The 22,211-nt window shown below is 37.6% G+C and overlaps 1 protein-coding gene across 5 annotated transcripts in view; it reads right to left on the bottom strand.

Moving 5' to 3' along the window:
• LRP6 (LDL receptor related protein 6) overlaps positions 1–22,211 on the bottom strand; it is a 190,224-nt gene that overhangs the window by 166,621 nt on the left and 1,392 nt on the right. For 4 of the 5 annotated variants that reach the window (XR_005794568.1, XR_005794569.1, XM_040488900.1 and 1 more), the window contains exon 2: positions 595–639. The exons of the other annotated variant lie outside the window; for it this stretch is intronic. Coding sequence is in view for 2 of the 4 variants with exons in the window: in XM_040488900.1 (XP_040344834.1) it covers positions 595–639 (45 nt within the window). In the remaining 2 variants the exon portion in view is untranslated. The remainder of the gene's footprint in view (positions 1–594; positions 640–22,211) is intronic. 5 annotated transcript variants of the gene reach the window in all.

Raw genomic sequence — 22,211 nt, 5'->3', positions numbered from 1 at the left:
AAGAACAGGGCTTATACAGGGAGGGATTATAAAGAGACATGAGGAAACCTGTAGGTAATAGATATATTAGGTTGGCTATGATGATGGTTCCAGAGATATATACATATCAAAACTTTATTAAATGTTATACTTTCCATACGCACAATTTATTGTATCATCAATTATATCTTAATTAAGCTGTTAAATAAACAGTCTGGCAGAGACAGCTCTTAGCACAACTACTTTATTCTGTCTTACATTATTATCAGAATGACCTCTGAGTAAGGCCTAAGACCAAAATTAAATACAAAGGCTATCCTAAAGAAATAATATTTAACTTTCAGAAGGCTGACTTTGTTAGGATTGAAGTTGTATAAATTCCATGGTATGGGGTGTTTTAAGCATCTATTCCAAGTTCCTGATATTTACTTTCCAGGCATTATTAGTAATTAAAGATCTAGACTACAACTATCCAACACAACTTTCTATGATAATAGAAATAGACTCTCCACTGGGCAATACAGTACCCACTGACCACATGTGGCTAGGAAGCACCCAAAACATGGCTAGTATGACTAAGAAATTAAATCTTTTATTTTATTTTAATTCACTTACATTTAAGTAGACAAGTGGTCGTATTGGATAGCACAGATCTAAAGGCTGAGATAAGACAAATGAGGAAGGAAAAATAATACCAGAATTATACAATAATCTACATAATCTTCTCCCACAATTACTTACTGAAGGTCTAAAACTGTGTCATCCAAAGCCAATACCACATACCATTTAAAAGTAATTCTACCTCGTTTTTAAGAAATTAATTTCAAAAAATTAAGGTGCTCAAAAAAGCATAAAGAAAAAAAATGATGTTTAAGCCAGTTTATGGATTATGGCTGCCAAATGGAGTTATAAAGTCCACTATTTTCATCTATAACATGAATTTCCCTTCTAACAAAGCTTAAATTCAACTTTTCTTAGTCAAAAACAAATGGGTGGATAGATTTTTTAAAAAGTGACTAAGAGCTCTTTCTGCTTATTCTGTACATCTGATACTGTTATTGACAAATTTATAAATCTCCCTCACAGATTCACTTTTAACTAATTTCATGCCTTCATTCATCACACTGATTTATCAGTACTCACAGTGTCCAGTGCACTCTCTTATATTGAGCCCCTCATACTAGGAGCCAATTCAAAAAATCAGGAAAAGGGTCTCTATTAATGAAGGATACAATGCCAAGTGCTGCACAAGGCTAAGTCTGAGCACTTATAATTTAAAGTCCAAAACTGATAATAATCTAATATTTATTGAGCACCTTTCTTTGGCACTATCTTTGGAAAACTGTGGACCAAATCTGCATATGGCATTAAGTATCAGCTAAATCTAGTAATAGTAAGTCTGTTTATGACTTTCAAGTCAAACATTTCTACTGAACATGTGGTCTACAAAATCCAAAGAACCCATCTGACCATTTAAGGCTTCAGAAGCCTAAGTACAAGAGGAATAAAAGAAGGTTGGAGTGGGGAACAAGTTAACTTCTTTTAACTTAGCAGTACTGTTTAAGACTTCTAAAGGACTATACTTAGGGACCCCTGCTGGCTCAGTCACTACAGCATGCAACTCCTGATCTCAGCATTGTTGAGTTCAAGTCCTATGTTGGGTGTGGAGATTACTTAAAAATAAGATCTTTAAAAAAAAAAAAAATACAGAAAGAAATAAAGGACTATATTAAACCTACGAACTGTTAAAAGGAAATCCTAGAGTTCACTCTAACAAGGTAAATGTCATATATCCCCAACAACTTAATTTAAACTTCTCAAAAATCTCCACATGTCCCACCCATCCTCCTTTATCTTGTCCACAGTCTCAAATGACAAGTTACCCTTTCTCCTTTTTAAGGTTAAAGCAAAACTTTTGATTCAGCCTCCCTACTTCCTCTCTGCAACTCTGCTCTATGGATTATTCCCTATTTCTTAGATCTTCAATGACTCCTGCCAGGTCCCTGCTATCAAAAACTTTAATATCCTTAACCTTGCTACCACCAAGAGAATTGTATTTCTCCTCACCACAAAATCTTACAATATTGAATATACTTCATACCACCACCTCTTATTCTAATTTACAGTAACTCTCCACCCATCACTCAACTAATCCTACTCTCTCCAAGTCTTCCTAACCAAATCCAATGGCCTTTCTCAGTCCTTATTCTTGACCTCTCTTTAGCATTCAACAGTGTTGACGATAGCTCTACCTATACAGAATGTTCTCCTTATACTATACTACGCTATTATTCTTATTTTTCTGGTCATGCTTCATTTGCCTTTTAGTTTCAAATCTTCCCCCCCCCCCCCCCACTTCTCAATTATAGATATCCCCAAGATTCTCTCTTTCTTGTTCCTGAAATGCAAAAGTATAGTAGAGAAAGCCAAGTTCACCTGGTCAATAAAGCAACTCTATTCAGGTAATTTTTTCATCTCCAGCCTAATCTTCACTACTGGACCTATAACCTCTTGTTGGCTATCTCCTCTAGCCATTAAATTCAATTCATCACCTGCCCCCCAACCCACCAAAAACAAAACAAAACAACACTTCAAGAGTCAACAGTACCATTTTCTAATCTCACTGGTACACTGACAGTACCATTTTCTAATCTCACTGGTACCCTCTTTGACACCTCCCTTTTCCCCCAGTCTGCCAATTACTGTCTTGCTGATCCTTCTTTAGCATGTCCTTAAATCTGTTTCTTTTCCATTTTTAAAACCACTATCCTACTCTAGACCTTCATGGCCTTACACCTAAACTAACAGTAAGTGATCTCAATACTCTCCCAATCCTTTTCCACCTCAAATACTTCTGCTTTATCTCACTCAAAAAGCTTTCTGATTTCCTTTGCCTAAAATAAAAAAGGCTCAATACTTCAGGCCACCACCAGGCGACTTCTACCTATGACTCTAACTTACTTTCATAGCCTCTGGATCATACAAACTGGTTTTTAACATACTGTGAGCACTACATCACCACAGTGTATTCATTTTCCATACTCCGTATTTCTCTCTCATTATCCCAGCAAGCAAGTTCTTCAAGGCCAGATTTAAACCTTACCTATTCCATCAATCTTTCCTACTGCCTCAGCTTTCCTTCTTTGAGACCTTACAGTCTTTACCATGTATTTGATATTAGCATTTTTAAAAATACATTTACTATTTCAACCAAGACCTCTGTCCCTTGAGAACAGCAGCAATATCTTATAACTAAGTTTATTCCCAAACCCTGGCAGAGTTTACTGCCTGACAATAATATGATAAACATATTTACTAATATCGAATAGGTATTTTCTAGAACCTGCACTAATATCTAAAAGGTATTTTCCAGAACCAATATATCTGCCATTAACCCAAAAGGATTTTACATTAAGCACTGGCCAAGGGCTCACAAATGCCCATTTCTTACCTATTGACTTGTCCAAAGTTTAGTCAAGTTTACCTCCTCGCCACGCACTGCTAAACTTTGGCTAGTTCTCAGCTTAAGCAAGACAATGCAGAACATCCTCTTTTAAGGACTCGTTCCGAGCATAAGGTGACCACAGAAAAAAACATCTGTTAAATTACCACGGTCATGTCATCTGCTAACCCCCACCAGTTTATCCTACTCTCCCACAAAGATCCTGCTGGCACTATTCACTTGTATCTATAAGAGAAAAGCCTTTTGGTATTTGATTTTCAGATACCTACATACCTCATGGTCAGAGCATCACAAAAGTCTTTGCAAATAAAGTGTCTTCCTAAGTAGGGATTTATTTTTGACGCTGGTATGGTGACATGACTTGGATGAGGACTGGGCTTCAACTACGGACATACACCATCCCTACCTTGATAATGCTATGTAAACTTCTCTCCTGTCCAGAAATTCATGTATCTTTCCTCAATTTCAACTCCTGAATCAGTGCTCCATACATCTAGTCTGTTGCAACATGGTACTTTGATATTTTCCAACCAAGAAATTTTTTTCTCTGGCTCTTTGAGTAGAGAATCACACCCTAACTCTTGAGCAGGAATATTCCCAGCTATTCTGTGAGGCCTTTTCTATTCTCCCTTGACTCCTCCAGTGGAGATTACAGAGGCAATTTCCTTGGCTCATCACAAGGGAACACACCTCACCCTACTGCACTTTGCACTTTACTGCACTTTGCAGATACTGCCTTTTTTACAAATTAAAGGTTTGTGGCAATTCTGCGTCAAGTCTACTGGTGCCATTTTTCCTATAGCATTTGCTCACTTCATGTATGTACTTCACCTTATGGTTAATTCTCCTAATATTTCTAATATTTTCATTATTGTTGTATTTGTTATGGTAATCTTTGATCAGTGACCTGTTATACTACTACTGTAATTGTTTTGGGGCACCACAAACTGTACCCACAAAGACAACAAAATCAATAAGTGTTTTATGTGTTCTGACTGTGCCACCAACCAGACATTCCCCTGTGTCTCTCCCTCTCCTCAGGTCCCGAGACACAACAATGTTGAAATCAGGCCAATGAATAACCCTATAATGGCCTCTAAGTGTTCAAGTGAAAGTAAGAGTCCCACATCTCTCACTTTAAATCAAAAGCTAGAAGTGATTAAGCTTAGTGAGAAAGGCATGTCAAAAGCAGAAATAGGCCAAAAGCTAGGCCTCTTGTGCCAATTAGCCAAGTTGTGAATGCAAAGGGAAAGCTTTTGAAGGAAATTAAAAGTACTACTAGCATGAACACACAAATGATAAGAAAGCACAACAGCCTTATTGATGATAATGGAAAAAGTTTTAGCAGTCTAGATAGATCAAACCAACCACAACATTCCCTTAAGCCAAAGGTTAACCCAGAGCAAGGCCCAAACTCTCTTCAGTTCTACGAAGGCTGAGAGAGGTGAGGAACCTGCAGAAAAGTCTGAAGCTAACACAGGATGGTTCTTGAGGTTTAAAGAAAGAAGCCTCTCCATAACATAAAAGTGCAAGGAAAAGCACCAAGTAAATATCAATATAGAAGCAGAAGCAAGTTATTCAGAAAATCTAGATAATTAAGGAAGGTGGCTACACTAAATCACACATTTTCAACGTAGACAAAACAACCTTATATTAGAAAAACACAACATCTAGAACCTCCACAGCTAGAGAAAAGTCAATGCCTGGCTTCAAATCATCAAAGAACCAACTGACTCTCTCCTTAGGGGATAATGCAGCTGGTGGCTTTAAATTGAAACCAATGCTCATTCACCATTCTGAAAATCCTAGGGTGCTCAAAAATTATGCTAAATCTACTCTGCCTGTTCTATAAATGGAACAGCAAAGCCTGGATGACAACACATCTGTTTACAACATGGTTTACTGGTTTTTAAGCCCACTGTTGAGACCCACTGCTCAGAAAAAAAAAAAAGATTACTTTCAAAATATTACTGCTCGTTGACAATGCATCTGGTCACTCAAAAGCGCTGATGGAGATGTTCAACAAGATCACTGCTGGGGCGCCTGGCTGGCTCCGTTGGTTAAACGTCCAACTTCAGCTCAGGTCATGATTTCATGGTTCATGAGCTAGAGCCCCACATTGGGGGAGCTCGAGACCCACTTCGGATGAGCCCCACTTCTCTGTCTCCTCTCTCTGCCCCTCACTCACTCGCACCCTCTCTCGTAAATAAATAAATAAGTAAATAAATAAATAAAGTTCTAATAATGATATGGCCAAGTTAATAACCAATATTAATAAAAATGTGAGCAGTGGCATTAAAGTAGCCTGTTAATAGAGCCCCACTGGGGAGACACACTCAGCAAAACTTCTGATGCTTAACCTTCATAACAAAAATAACAGAGCCATCACTTTTGCATACAATATTTTGTATTTTAAAGAACAGTTTAACACGTATGATTCCACTTGATTTCCATGTCCTCCTGTGAGGGTTTTGAGTCAGGTGTCCCTACCTCACTAGAAAATTAAGACACAAAGGAATGACCTATCCGTGGTCACAGAGCCAGTCAGTAAGGAATCTAGAGTTCTTCTAGGTTCCATATTTTCTTACAAAAATCTGCTCATTCTGACACCTACCCACAGTGCTTTCCCATTAACCAGAATTCTACTTTTCCATCATAATGCCAAAAATGCCAGAATACAGTTATACACATAACGAGGATGACATCAGCTACAACTTAGCAGCATGCTTAGTGCTTTACATATAGTCTCATTTAATTTTTACAATACTGTAAAGTAGGTGGTATCATTATGCCAATTTTACAGATGAAGAAATCAAGAATCAATGACGTTAACTACCTAACTCAAGACCATCCAATTAATAAGCTTATGATGTGGAGAACAAATTCAATCCCAGGTCTGATTCCAAAGCTGGACTCCAAACACCAACCCAAATTTCCCTGTGTCTCAGTGCCTAAGGCTCTCACCTCCCTCTCCTGTAGTCAGTACCGTGTCAAACCTGAAATAAGCTTAGTGGGCACTTGTTGTTTCCATGAATCCTTCATAATCTTTTTTAAAAGAACTTTCATTCATGCAGAGCAAGTAAACTAAGTATAGATAATACACAATGTTACATTACTCTCAGGTGTACAACATGATGATTTCAAAAATCTATGCCATGCTCACCACAAGTGTAGTTACCAACTGTCACTACAGAATGCTATTACAGTATTTTAATACATGTTTTTTAATGTAACATGTGTTATACATACATAAAATATTTTCCTATCTCTAGATGGTATTACCAATTATAATTTTAGATTATAAAATCCCTTAAAAGAGTTCTATTCTAATTGGTTTGAAAGTCAATACTTGTTCATATAAATTGAATATTCCTAAGATTTCCAAAAATCAAGGAACTTAAACTTCTTCTACTTTCAAAAGTATTTTTCATAGAAACTAACCCACGTATTTTAAGAATCCAAAGTAACACATATTTAAGTAAATCTTTGGAAAATGAGACTAGTTCAATATTGTTGGTATAATAAAAATAGCTATGTCTTCTGAGTTATTGACATAAAATTAAGACAAGCATACATTTTTATTCTATCTGGATATATTCTTCCTAAACTTTTACAGGTTTACTAACAGAATAAACTAGCTTTACATCTACATTTGTATTTAGCCAAGTTGTTCTGACAATCATTATTTCAGTTAGTAACTATGTTTTGTAATAAACCAACTTGAAGATAGTTTCCAAAATATTTTCTTAACACGTTAAGAACTAAGCTGGGGCACCTGGATGGCTCAGTGGATTAAGCATCCATCTTCTGTTCAGGTCATGATCTCACGGTTTGTGGGTTTGAGCCCTGCATCAGGCTCTGTGCTGACAGGTCAGAGCCTGGAGCCTGCTTCAGATTCTGTGTCTTCCTCTCTCTCTGTCCCTACCCTGCTCGCCCGCGTGCTCTCTCTCTCTCTCTCTCAAAAATAAACATTTAAAAAAATGTTTAAAAAAACTGCAAGAACTATGCTAATTCACCAATATTTATTAAATAACAAGGTCATTTCTATAAGATAGAATACAGCATAAGCATTTCAAGCTTATATATTTTTTTTACCCCTTACTTTGAGGGTTACCAAGCAGCTATATATACATATTTGAGTTTACTTATAAGCATATTCATTTTTGCCACATTGAGAAGTGTATGGCTATAAAAAGTTGTAAGATATAGGGGCGCCTGGGTGGCGCAGTCGGTTAAGCGTCCGACTTCAACCAGGTCACGATCTCACAGTCCGTGAGTTCGAGCCCCACGTCGGGCTCTGGGCTGATGGCTCAGAGCCTGGAGCCTGTTTCCGATTCTGTGTCTCCCTCTCTCTCTGCCCCTCGCCCGTTCACGCTCTGTCTCTCTCTGTCCCAAAAATAAATAAACGTTGAAAAAAAAAAATTAAAAAAAAAAAAAAAGTTGTAAGATATATATATTCATAAGCTCTGCCAGTCTACTGAAAAATGATGGTGTGTGACAGGCAGTTCAGGTCTCCAACTCCATAAAATAGAAGCAATTATTAAGTCATAATCTTACATTTATTTTAACGTTTATTTATTTTTGAGAGAGTGAGCGTGCATGCACAGGGGACAGACAGAGACAGAGAGAGAATCTCAAGCAGGCCCCAAGCTGTCAGCTCAGAGCCCAACACAGGGCTTGATCTCACGAACCATGAGATCACGACCTGAGCCAAAATTAAGAGCCAGACACTTAACCAACTGAGTCACCCAGGTGCCCCCATAATTTCATAAATGAAACTGTACTAGGAGAAAAAGTGACAGAAAAGAACAACTTTGTATACAGGTGTGCAGGATGTGTTTTTATTAAGAAAAAGAAAATAGTCCCAAAGTAAAATGACTAATTATTCCAGAATAGAAAGAAGAAGATGCAAGACAAAAGCTGAATGGTTACAGAAAGTTACAAAAAGTTTATGAAAAAGAAATTTTTTGTTGTGGTCAAAGCTGGCTAGGATCTGATGGGTTTATTTGTAAGATTTTCAAAAAGTGCTTTAGTATCAAATATTGTTACTTGCACAAAAGTAAAATTCAGTCTATTAAAATGACAAAATTTTCTCGGGTTACTGGTCTGCTCTTAATAAAGAGGTTATAAAAGGTTTTTCTTTGCCTTCTAAATAATCTCCCTAGAAAGTGAAAATCCCGTATCTTATCAGAATTTCCTGTGCTTGAGGGGTGCCTGGGTGGCTCAGTTGGTTGGGGGTCCAACTTTGGCTCAGGTCATGATCTCGTAGTTCATGAGTTTGAGCCCCACATCAGGCTCTGTGCTGACAGCTCAGAGCCTGAAGCCTGCTTCAGATTCTGTGTCTCCCTCTCTCTGCCCTCCCCCATTCATGCTCTGTCTCTGTCTCTTAAAAATGAATAAACGTTAAAAAAAAAATTAGAATTTCCTGTGCTTGATGTTGACTTTATCATACCTTGATTATTTACAAAAACAAAACAAAACAAAAATCCTTCTCACTTTTGAGAGAGCTATGCTTCATCATGTTCCTTCCTATGGTTACTTTAAATAAAATTTTTTACACTTTGGTTAAATGGGTAGCCAACTAGTTCTTCTCAATGACCCATCATCCTATCTAATCAAACGTTCAAATCTCCAAATCTCCTACAACTCTGACACTCTGCTTTTACTAAATCAAGTCCTAAATGATGTATCTTGCCCCTATGACTATCTTCAAAATTTCCCAAAGGGTCCCTGGGAATTCACAAAGAATTTCTTCTTTCATCTTCTAAAAAGAGGTGTTAAAAATAACTAGGTTAATTTGATCAATGTTATGATTTGTGGGGGGCCTTGCTGGCTCAGTTGGTACAGCATGCAACTCTTGATCTTGGGGTTATGGGCTTGAGCCCCACGATGGGTACAGAGATTACTTAAAAAAATTAAATCTTTAAAAAAAAATGTTATTACATGGCAAATCAGAAGTGATGCTTACATTCCCTAGATTAAATCATATGAGTAAAATATTATTTAACAAATTACATGAAATTCCTAGGAATTTATCAATATTCTGTTAATGATATGTTTCTATTTATCAGGAGTCCTGGTGCTGCTTTTCCTAATATTAGACAACAATACTGTGTCATCAGTGATCATTTCAGTTACACATTTTTATGTTAACTTCGTCATATACAATAGGCTCATGTTTCTCAGTCAGAATTCACATCACTTACTTAAGGAATTTTATTATGTAGATGTTTAGGACTTATTCCAGACTTATTAAAATTTTTACTTAATAATCTCGGTATATTCTCTTTGTTGTTGTTCTTGGCCTCCTTCCCACCCCATTCCCTCTTAATTTTGATATATTCTTGATGTGCTCTAACTATATGTTTGATGGGACATGTGGCCCAGGATTATGATATATTTTACAGTTTTATTCGCTGCAAAGATCATATACATTCATCACATAGATGATATAATATCCACTCTTCTTTAAAATAAGGTTAATCATTATGGTTATATTTTGTCTAAAACTTTTTTGGATTGTCCTGACTTTGGTTTGCATGTCACAAAACCAAATTTCCTAATCAATTGCATTATGTTTTATAACAAACTCTCATCAGATCTTTCGTTTTTAAAATTACTGGGGGGGGGGGGGGGGTCGTGGCAGCACCTGGGTGGCTCAGTCAGTTAAACATCAGACTTCAGTTCAGGTTATGATCTCATGGTTCATGAATTCGAGCCCCAAATCGAGCTCCTCACCGACAGTGTGGAGCCTGCTTACAATGCTCTCTTTCTCTCCCTCTCCCTCTTCCTCTCCCTCTCCCCTTTTGTCTCCCTCTCCCCCACTCTCTCTCTCTCAAAATAAATAAACTTTAAAAATAAAATAATCCATAGTGGGACACCTGGCTGGCTTAGTCCGAAGAGAATGCAACTCTTGATCTTGGGATCATGAGTTTAAGCCCCACATTGACCACAGAAATTACTTAATAATAAATTGGTTAATTAAATTAAATAATCAGGAGTAAGGTAATCACCACCATTTTAAGTCTTTTGTCATCTACAGGTTTGTTTTTTTTTTTTATTCTGATGCTTTCCTGAAAGTGCTTGCAAATCAGGTATAAGCTAGCTAGAGTGCTCATCTTCAAAGGACTGTTGAAAAAGGACTATACCAGGTACTCTTGGGCTTCTGATCACTTAAGTAACTTTGAGACTGTACCAGTGGACTAAATCAGGATTTCTAAAAAGCTAGTGGAGAAGCAGATAGGTTCATAAGACTACTAACCAAAGATCTAGAAGGACAAGAATTAACAGGACTGAATAAACTGATGAAGAATTATCACAAGTTTTATTTAAGATACTGCTGATGCTTTAATGTCCCATTTTCTGGATATAAAGAATTCTTTTCTTTTTTCTTTTAAGTTATCTATAACTCATTAATGATTTAAGCAGACTATGCTTCTGTAAACAGAAATAAAACATTTTTCCTCCTTGTCTGACTCCTCCATAATTCAAAAACTTTCATTGTGTATTCTTATTTTCCCAGCAATACAGTTATTTGCATAAGTTCAATAAGAGTCTATCCCACTAGTTGGAAACATTGGTTATGCAACCAAGGCTTTGACTGGCATGCCATTTTTTAAAGTGGTGCTCATTTAATCAAATATGACTAGACAGATTTAAGGAGCTGTGGCTGACTTCATGAAGCCAGTGCTCACAGTCCTCTTAGGAAAAAAGGACTGGTACTTGGCTTGGAGTTCCAAGCTTTGCAGAAGTAAGCAAGATCACTCCCAGTCAGGCCCAAGAACCCTAGGACACATTTGAGAATGTCAAGAATTCACCGGCATCTATAGGTACTACAAGTGAAACCTGATAGTGAATTCTTGAGTTGGCTTCCTGGCTTCAAGAAGCTTTTAAAAATGAAACCCAAAATAAAAAGTTCTGCACAGCAAAGGTAACCATTAACAAAAAAAAAAAGGCCACCTACTGAGTAGAAGATACTTGCAAATTTGTAAAAATTTGATACTTGTAAGGAATTAATATCTAAAATATATACTGAACTTATACAATTTAACACACACAAAAAGCAATCTGATTAAAAGATGAGCAGACAAAGGCGCCTGTGTGGCTCAGTTGGTTAAGCGTCCAACTTCAGCTCAGGTCATGATCTCACGTTCCTGAATTCAAGCCCCACATCAGACTCCACCCTTGCAATGCGGAGCCTGCTTGAGATTCCCTCTCTCTCTCCCTCTCTCTACCCCTTCCCCCACGTGCTTGCTCTTTCTCTCAAAAGTAAAGAAATAAACTTAAAAAAAAAAAAATGAGCGGAGGACCTGCAGAGACATTTTCCCAAAGGCATACACATTACAAGAGACACATGAAATGATGCTCAACATCACTAATCATCAGAGAAATGCAATCACTGATTGCACTTCACACCTGTCAGAATGGCTAAAATCAAAACCACAAGAAACAACAAGCATTGGCAAGGATGTGGAGAAAAGGGAATATCAGGCACAGTTTGTGGGAATGTAAACTGGTGCAACCACTGTGGAAAACAGTATGGAGGTTCCTCAAAAATTAAAAATAGAGGGGCACCTGGGTGGCTCAGTCAGTTAACCAGCTGACTTCGGCTCAGGTCATGATCTCGCGGTCCGTGAGTTCAAGCCCCGCGTCAGGCTCTGTGCTGACAGCTCAGAGCCTGGAGCCTGTTTCAGATTCTGTGTCTCCCTCTCTCTCTGACCCTCCCCTGTTCATGCTCTGTCTCTCTCTGTCTCCAAAATAAATAAACGTTAAAAAAAAAAATTAAAAATAGAATGCCATATACTCCAGTAATTCCACTACTGGCTATTAATCCACAGAAAATGAAAAACATTAATTTGAAAAGATATACACACCCCTATGTTTACAATAATTTACAATAGCTAAGATATGGAAGCAATCCAGTGTCCATCACTAGATGAATGAATGAAAGTGTGGTGATGTGGTATATGTACACACACACACACAAACACACACACACACACAGGACTATCACTCTGCCATAGAAAAGAATGAGATCTTGCTATTTGTGACAACATAGATGGATCTAGAGGGTATTATGCTAAGTGAAATAAGTCAGACAAAGACAAATAGCATATGATTTCATTTATATATGGAATCTAAAAAACAAAGCAAACTATTAAATACAAAAAACAAGGGCGCTTGGCTGGCTCAGTCAGTAGAGTGTATGATTCTTGATCTCAGGGTCAAGAATTCAAGCCCCACATTGAGCATGGAACCTAATTTAAATAAATACATTTTATAAATAAATTCGTACATACATACTGAGAACAAGCTGGTGGTTACCAGAGGGAAGATGGGTGGGGGAATGGGCAAAAAATGAAGAGGATTAAGAGGTACAAACTTCTACTTATAAGTCACAGAGATGACAAGTACAGCATAAGGAATATAGCCAATAATACTGTAGTAACACTAAATGGTGACAGAGATGACTACACTTATCATGATAAGCACTAAGTAATGTACACAATTGTCAAATCACTGTACTGTATACATGAAGCTAATATAACATTGCATGGCAATTATACTTCAATACTAAATTTTTTCCTCCAAGTCCAATCCAAGATTCCTTATAAAAATGTTCAGCAAAGCAAACTTATAAGGCCTATACCTACATAAATAATCAGGTCAAATCTAATGATATCAACTTCACAATTACTCTTACTCTACCCTGTTATGGACTGAATGTTTGTGTTCCCTAAAACTCTTATGTTGAAACCTTACCCCCACTATGTGAAGGTATTAGGAGATGAGGTCTTTGGGGACTAATTGGGATTACATAAGGTCATGAGGATGGAGTCCTCATGAATGGGATTAGTACCCTTTCAAGAGTCGAGAGCTTGTTTCCTCTCTCTGCTATCCACCATGTGAGGATAGCGAGGTAAGTCGTCTGCAATCCACAGAAGATCCTCAACCAAAAACTGATCATGCTGGAACCTTGATCTTGGACTTTAAGCCACCAGAACCATGAGAAATAAATTTCTGTTGTTTATAAGCTACCCAAACTACACTATTTTTGTTTTTTTTTATTAAATTTTTTTTTAATGTTTATTTACTTTTTGAGACAGAGAGAGACAGAGCATGAATGGGGGAGGGTCAGAGAGAGAGAGGGAGACACAGAATCTGAAACACGCTCCAGGCTCTGAGCTGTCAGCACAGAGCCCAACGCGGGGCTCGAACTCACGAACCATGAGATCGTGACCTGAGCTGAAGTCGGACGCTTAACCAACTGAGCCACCCAGGCACCCCTACACTAGTTTTGTTATAGCAAAAAGCCTGTAAGCCTTAGCAGACTAAAACATACCCCTAATAGTGAAAAATTCTGTTTTGAACAGGGGGACTAACCAAGTGTTCACAACTGTTCATTACTTAATCCACTGAGTTGGCTTGACCAAACTTTAGTCAGGCTTTTCCCCTTTCCCACAAGCCCCTAAACTTTGGCTTGCCCTAAGTTTAAGGAAGTAGATGCAGGACTTACTCCTTTTTTTTTTTTATTTTTTTTTAACATTTATTTATTTTTGAGACAGAGAGAGACAGAGCATGAACGGGGAAGGGGCAGAGAGACAGGGAGACACAGAATCGGAAGCAGGCTCCAGGCTCTGAGCCATCAGCCCAGAGCCTGACGCGGGACTCGAACTCACAGACCACGAGAACTGAGCTGAAGTGACCTGAGCTGAAGTCGGACGCTCAACCGACTGAGCCACCCAGGCGCCCCAGGACTTCCTCTCTTAACAGCTCATTCCATGCATCTGCTGACCATAGGGGGGAAACAAATCCAGTTAAACTATCCTGATCATGCAATCTGCTCACCCCCACCCACTTTACTCACCTCCACTGAAAGCTCCTGCTGGCCCGGCTTACCCTACTCTGTAAAAGTTTTTTGTGTTTGAGACACTTGCAGATCTTTCAGTCAGAGCATTCTCCCTGTTATAATAATCTTTTCAAATAGTCTCTCCTTACCTAAATCCGGACTAGTTTTTATTTAACAGTATTATGACAAACCACCTATTGCAAAGTCTAAAATAACACTGATATTTATTTTCCTCTATTAAAAATGACTGGTATAGGGGAGCCTAGGTGTCTCAGGTGGTTAAGCACCCGACTTCATCTCAGGTCATGATCTCACGGCTCATGAGTTCGAGCCCCACGTCAGGCTCTGTGCTGACAGCTCGGAGCCTAGGGCCTGCTTCGGATTCTGTCTCCCCCCCCTCCACCCCCGTCGCTTGCACTCTCTCTCTCTCTCAGTTATAAACATTAAAAAAATGTTTTAAATGACTGGTATCATCTTCAAAACTGTAATAAGGCCCAGGTAAAATTAAGTACATGCAGAAAGCAATGCATGTGAAATTACCGTCCAGAGTACCAGCAATCTAGACTTAAGTTAGTCATTCACCTTTCTCCTTCATGAAATGAAGAATTTGGGCCAGGTAATTTCTAATATCCCTTCTATCCTATTAATCTAATATGAATTTGGCAAAAAAAGGTTAACTGAGACAGGGCTCTGTGTAAGTTAGTACACAGAAACGAGACGCTGGTGAACTACTCAGTGCTTCTCCAGCAGAAAAAAGAGGAACTTAGGACTTTTTTTAATGTCTATAACTTCAGAAAGAGATTTCAGAAATAATTTCTCCAAATAAAGATCCCAATGATCAAAACCACACTCACTCGAAAGTACTTCATGTATCCATACAATGATTATTCAACCATAAAAAGGAAATACTGATACATGCCATAAATGTGAATGAACCTTTAAAACATTATGCTAAGTGAAACCAAGACACAAAAGGCTACATGTTGTATGATTCCTTTTATATGAAATGTTCAGAATAAGCAAATCTGTAGACTCAGAAAAGTAGATTACTCATTACCAGAGGCTGGGGGAAAGGGGAAATGGAAAGTGACTACTAAGGAGTATGAAGTTTCTTTTTGGAGGTGATGAAATGTTCTGGGATTACACAGTGGTGATGGCTGTACAATCCTGTGAATATACTAGAAACCACTGAACTGGACACTTTAAAATGGAGAACTTTATGGTATGTGAAGTATATCTTTAACAAAAAAAAAAAACGGGGTTAAAAAACTACTTGAGATTGCTAATTATATTACCAATGCAAGAGTTATAGCCTAAAACCAGACAATATATTACATAATTCACATTTCAAATTCAGTCTCAGATATACAAACATGCTGATTTATTTCTGATTAGTTTCTCAGGTAGAAACATGCTGATTTATTTCTGATTAGTTTCTCACATAGAAACATGCTGATTTATTTCTGATTCAGTTTTCTCTATCTAATCTGTGCTAAAAGAAATTACAGTACCTACAAATTTATACCATATCTAATAAATGACTTGAGACAAAACACAAAATGAAGCCCCAAAACAAACTGTATAAATGCCATAAAAATTCACATCTTTTTATACCGCTTTAAATGTAAAATTGAGAATACCTAATACAGGCAAAGCTCTGGTACATGGTTAGTACCGAAGGAAAAATACCTATTCTTGAAACAGCTTATATCTAACAAAGAGCTGTTGTCTTCACTGGCATAAATCAAGAAACCTACAAATAAAGACCATATAAATTGTAGCTAAGAGTTCACATTAATCAAGTTCAGATGTTAGCTTTCTCAGACTTGCAAAATACAGAATCTTTAAATTGGATATATGGATACACTTAAATTCCATCTTTCAATAAAAGCTGGCCAATAATGAGAAAGACTCCTATCCCTATATCCAATGATTTTGGTCTAGGAATGATAACGTCTAGGATGATAAATGGTCTAGGATGACTAACCAAGGCCATCAGAGAAAACAGCTTCCTGGCCAAACATATAGAATTTGATAAAGGTATCATTTTCCAATAAGTGAGTGACTATTTTCTTGAAAAACATGACTACTGCAAATCATATTCACCTCTGCATTTTTATAAACTTTTTTTAATGTTTATTTAGTTTTGAGAGAGACACAGAGCAAGAGCGGGGAAGGGGCAGAGAGAGAGGGAGACACGGAATCTGAAGCAGGCTCCTGGCTCCGAGTTGTCAGCACAGAGGCCAACTCGGGGCTTGAACCCATGAACCATAAGATCATGACCTGAGCTGAAGTCGGCTGCTTAACTGACGGAGCCACCCAGGCGCCCTGCATTTTTATTTTTACTGAGAATGTAATCAATAATTTTAAGCCTAATGTCAATTTATAACTTAAAAATTCACTTAACTAATAAATTTTTTCAGCTAAAAATATGATTTCACTTTGTATCCCCAATCTCCTGGCCCTGCCAAGCAAGGTATCACAGAAACAAAAATTAGCAAGTTACATTACAGCTAAGAGGATCACAGCATTAAAGCACCACTAATTTTCAACAAACAGAGCCCAGGCACATCTGAATGTCTTGAACTTTTTGTGAAGATAGTCAACTGCCACAAATAAACAGTTGAGAAACAAAGTGTGTGCTAATAATATCAAATTAACAGTTTTCCTCTAATTTTAAATTAGTAATTTCAAGGGCAAATATCCTAGTCTTAGGTCACCTAGTCTATGTATTTGACTATGTAATTTCAAAGTTATTCACATGGACCAGAGTTCTATTCATTAAGGTGAGGCTCATTTTACAGAAAACACATAAAAACTCTCATATGAAGAATAAAACATGGGGGCACCTGGGTGGCTCAGTTAAGCGTCTACCTTGGGCTCAGGTCATGATCTCATGGTTCATGAGTTCGAGCCCTACGATGGGCTCTCTGCTGATCCGTGCAGAGTCCACTTTGGATCCTGTGTCCCCCTTTCTCTCTGCCCCTCCCCACCTCGTGCGTGTGCACACACGTTTTCTCTCAAAAATAAATAAAATATACTACTTTTAAAAAAAGAGTAAAACATACAATGCAAGGCTCATTTTACAGAAGACACATTAAAAACTTTCATATGAAGAGTGAAACATGCAATGCTGGAAGTTGGTATAGCATTTACCCATCCTGCAGGGAGAAGTTCATCAACTGAATAATTTTAACTGTTATAACAAAATAATAGAATAAAAAAATTTTCTCAGGGCACCTGGGTAGCTCAGTCAGCTAAGCGGCCAACTCTTGATTTCAGCTCAGATCATGATCTCATGGTTTCTGAGTTCAAGCCCCACATCTGGCTCTGCACAGACAGCACGGAGGCTGCTTGGGATTCTCTCTCTCCCTCTCTTCTGCCTCTCCCCTGCCTATGCTCTACCTCTCTTTCTCTCAAAAGAAATAAACATTTTTAAAATTTTTTCTCAATTAGACAATGTTTTGATAAAATCATTCTGCCCATACTAAACTCTTAAACAAGTAAATAAGTATCACAATCAACTGCACTATTTATTCTCTGGTTTATCTATAATACTCACCTAAAATAGTGTTAAATAAAGCTTCAATCCTTTAGAAGGTAAAGTAAACTTAATAGCGACCATCTTAGTTATATAAAATAAAACATAACATATCAGAAGTGGGGAGCCTGGCTGGCTCAGACAGAGGAGCATGCAACTCTTGATGTCAAGGTCAAGAGTTTGAGTCCCACGTTGGGGGTACAGAATACTTAAAAAATAAATAAAAACTTAAAAAAGAAAATATCAGGGGCACCTGGGCGGCTCAGTCGGTTAAGCGTCCAACTTCGGCTCAGGTCATGATCTCACAGTTTATGGGTTCAAGCCCCAAGTCAGGCTCTGTGCTGACAGCTCAGAGCCTGGAGCCTGTTTCAGATTCTGTGTCTCCCTCTCTCTCTGCCCCTCCCCTGTTCATGCTCTGTCTCTGTCTCAAGAATAAACATTAAAAAAAAATTTTTTTTTAATAAAAAAAGACAATATCGGAAATAAAGGTATTTCATGGAGTTTTTGTTTCAGTTGTAGAAGAGTCAAAAAGTTCAAAAACCACTGGCCTAAAATTATTGGCTCCCTAAAACAGTGCCTGGCACTTAAATGTTTTACTAGTCTTTCCTGAGCATTAATGTTTCTTTTAATTTAGCCATCTTAATATTAGTAGCCATTTATTCAAAGTCTACTACTAACTGCACCATACTCTCCCTTTGCAAATATTATCCCATCAGTTCTCATAGAAATCTTGTAAGATATTACCTCTACTTAACAGGAGAGGAAACTAAAGCTAAGTAACTTGTCCAAGACTACATAAAGTAGTAAAATATCTGAATTTAATTTATCCACAAAGCCTATATCTTCCTGCCCCTCTTTATAATCTTCTCTAAATATAACTTGCAATGAAGTTTCCATGATGAAATTAAAATTTCAAGAGTATCTACAATGACCTAAACAGGTTATTGTGTTACTTGTTTTTCCAACATGTTCAAATTATAAACTCACGTAAAACATTTTCATTTATATACCCTCCACAGAGTCTTATTTGATATTCAAAAAAGAGTCCTTTCTGATAGCCAAAGCATGTATAACTATACGGAAAGAATATTTCAGTTCAGCAAATGGAAAAACCTCCAATTAAACCAAAACAGAGGCGCCTGGGTGGCTCAGTTGGTTAAGCGTCCAACTCTAGACTTCAGCTCAGGTCATCATCTCATGGATCATGAATTCAAGCCCCACAGTGGGCTCTGCACTAACAGCACAGAGCCTACTTGGGATTGTCTCTCTCTCTCTCTCTCTCTGTCTCTCTCTGTCTCTGTCTCTGTCTCTTTCTCTGCCCCTCCCTTGCTCATGCATGCACACTCTCTCTCTCCAAATAAATAAATGAATAAACTTTAAAAAAAAAAAAAAAAAGGCAAAACAAAGAAGTCGCTGAAAAACCAAACCAATGGGAAAAGTCTGTTAGGCCTCATAATAACAAAGAGCTGAAATCTTACTCGTACCCAATCAAATTATTCCTTAGCCAGATAAGCAAACCTAAAGCCAAGTAACTAGGAATGAAAGTATCACATTTAACTATATGAAATTACCATCAAGTATCAATCACATCAGGGGTGCTTGGGTGGCTCAGTCGGTTAAGCATCAGCTCTTGACTTCAGCTCAGGTCATGATCTCACCGTTTGTGGGTTCAAGCCCTACACTGGGCTCTGCACTGGCAGTGCAAAGCCTGCTTGGGATTCTCTCTTTCCCTCTCTCTCTGCCCCTCCCCTGCTCATGTGCACGTGCAATCTCTCTCTCTCAAAATAAATTTTTAAAAAGTATCAATCATGTTAATCAACCTAATGCTCAAAGGGTCATCCAGTCCAGCCCTCTCCAGGTGTGTTGCTTAGATCGAAGATTCACCAGGATGTTAAAAAAATTTATGGAAAAAATATTCCCAAGTTTGGGAAATAGTTAAACAAAATTAAAATTGGTCTCTTCACGTTCTCTCAGAGATCTTAACATTTTAATATGAATTATGCATCTCTGTATACCTAATGAAAATAAGGTATACAGAGATTAAGTGACTTACCCAAGGTCACGACACAGCTAGCTAATGGCAAACTTAGAATGAGAACTTAATTCTCCTGATTCCCACTCCAAAATTCACTCTACCTCCTCAAGATTTTGTTCCACTTGATATTAAAGCAAATGCTTTTCCAAGGACCACTTCTACAAAATATAAGATAGAAAACACTAGTGGCTTGTTTGTACAGTATTTACCACCATCCCACAAAAACTAATAATATTTTCTAAAAAACTAAGTAGCAAAAAATTTTTATGAAACAACAAAGCCTCCTCAACATAAGTTGGGACATAGTATTTACAGATTATACACACAATGGTATTCCAAAATTTATAAAAATCTTATAAAAATATTTGCTCTAAGGGCACCTGGGTGGCTCAGTCGGTTAAGTGTCCGACTTCAGCTCAGGTCATGATCTCACGGTTTGTGAGTTCAAGCCCCACATTGGGCTCTGTGCTGACAGCTCGGAGCCTGGAGCCTGTTTCAGATTCTGTGTGTGTCTCTCTCTCTGCCCCTCCCCTGCTCATGCTCTCGCTCTCCCTCTGTCTCAAAAATAAATACATATTTAAATATATATATATATATATATATATATATTTGCTCTAGAAAATTGGAGATATAATCTTTTCTAATCAGTACCTGGATGGAACCAAGAGAACAGTAAGGATGGCAACCGAGATCGTGAGGTCCATTAGAACAGGGACATGGCTATTTTGCTCACCACTATACCATCAGAGCCTGATATACAGTAGGTAGGTATTCCCATACATATTTGCTAAAAGAATGAACAATAAATCCCTACTATTAATAAATCCCTACCAATAAATCCCTACCATCCTTCCACTGTTAATTAGCTATAGGAGCTTAATCAGATCATAATCTGTTTGATTCTGAGTATCCTCACTTGCAAATTAAGCAGTTAGACCAGAATGATCAAAATCTCTTCTGGCCACAAGAATTTGTAAATCTTACACAAATTAAGTCTCAAATTCCTGGCATTTGAGAATATGTCCACAATAAAAAATTATAACAAAAAACAACATTAGCAAATCACTTGATATTCATCATTTCACTTAATATGCCTGTTAAACACGCAAATTAGGTCAGTATTACTATTTACATTTTACAGGTAAAGAAACTGAGACCCAGAGAAATTGACTGACTAGACCAGAATCACAAGGTTATTAAACAGAGAAGCACAGACTTTGAACCCAAGATTTTAGTGCTGAAATCCCCAAATCTTTCCATTACACTTTGTCCTCAGATGATAGGGGTTAGGGATGCAGCCCAGACGATGACCGCATTATTCCCTGGCTTTCAGCTATTGACTTAACAGCGCTACAGGACAAAAGGTCTCCCGAACTCTCTCATCAACCCATCATCCCAATATTAACTCCTCATAACAACTCCTCTACAGAAAAAATCTTAACGCGACAAGTTAATCACATTTTTCTCCTCAGAGTCCAAGGTCAACTAATGCCACTATTATAACACAGAATGACATTATCAAGGAATGAAAAAAACCTAAATTATGAATGAAAATCTTTCACATCAAAAGACTATTTTTTAGTTCAAATAATATGTACTCACAGTTAAGCACTGATAAATTCAAAGACCACCTTATACTATCATTATGCTACACTGAAAATGAGAGGTCCACTTTTGGAAATTTGCTGGTAGAAATGAGGCAGTTTAAACTATTAACTCTTTTAGGTCTTGTTACATAACACCGTACTTCAAATTAATACTTCAAGTACAATTTCTCTGAAGTCCAGTAACGAACAAACCCAACTCTAGACTCAAACTTGGTGTTAAACAAATGGCATTTATGTCACACCCTTACCCTCCAAGAAATACAGCCAGGCAACCAGAAGCATCCCCAGGTTATGGACTTAGATTTCCCAAGGACTTTAACCAACCAGCTGACTCTCATATTTAACTACTAACTTTCTGTCTTAAAATATATGCATATTCTTAGGTCAAATATGTTTCTCACAACTAGAGCAAGATCCCCTTTCAACAAAGACTATACAATGATGAAATAAACGTATACTTATTAAGCCTTTCAAGTACCCAACACTGTATTAAATTCTCTGCCAAGACAATTAAGCAAGCACTGTCTTTCTGGGGGTGACATGCGAAAATAGTTTGGAATATGCTGACAGTGATTCATAATTATTAAGTATAAGTAGATATAACATGCAAACGTAATAATCCTGCAAGAGTAACTACAGAAAAAAAAAATTCCTCCTACTCAAAAAAAAAAAAAGAAAAAAAGTCAATCACATTCATCCAACACAAATATACACACACAGAAGGCATCTTGGGTTCA

This window comes from Herpailurus yagouaroundi, unplaced genomic scaffold (assembly GCF_014898765.1).
Source record: "Herpailurus yagouaroundi ecotype Mexico unplaced genomic scaffold, PumYag 166, whole genome shotgun sequence".
In the NCBI taxonomy this organism is placed as follows: Eukaryota; Metazoa; Chordata; class Mammalia; order Carnivora; family Felidae; genus Herpailurus; species Herpailurus yagouaroundi.
Note: the sequence above shows the minus strand (reverse complement) of the source record. Positions and strands in the feature narration are given on the sequence as shown.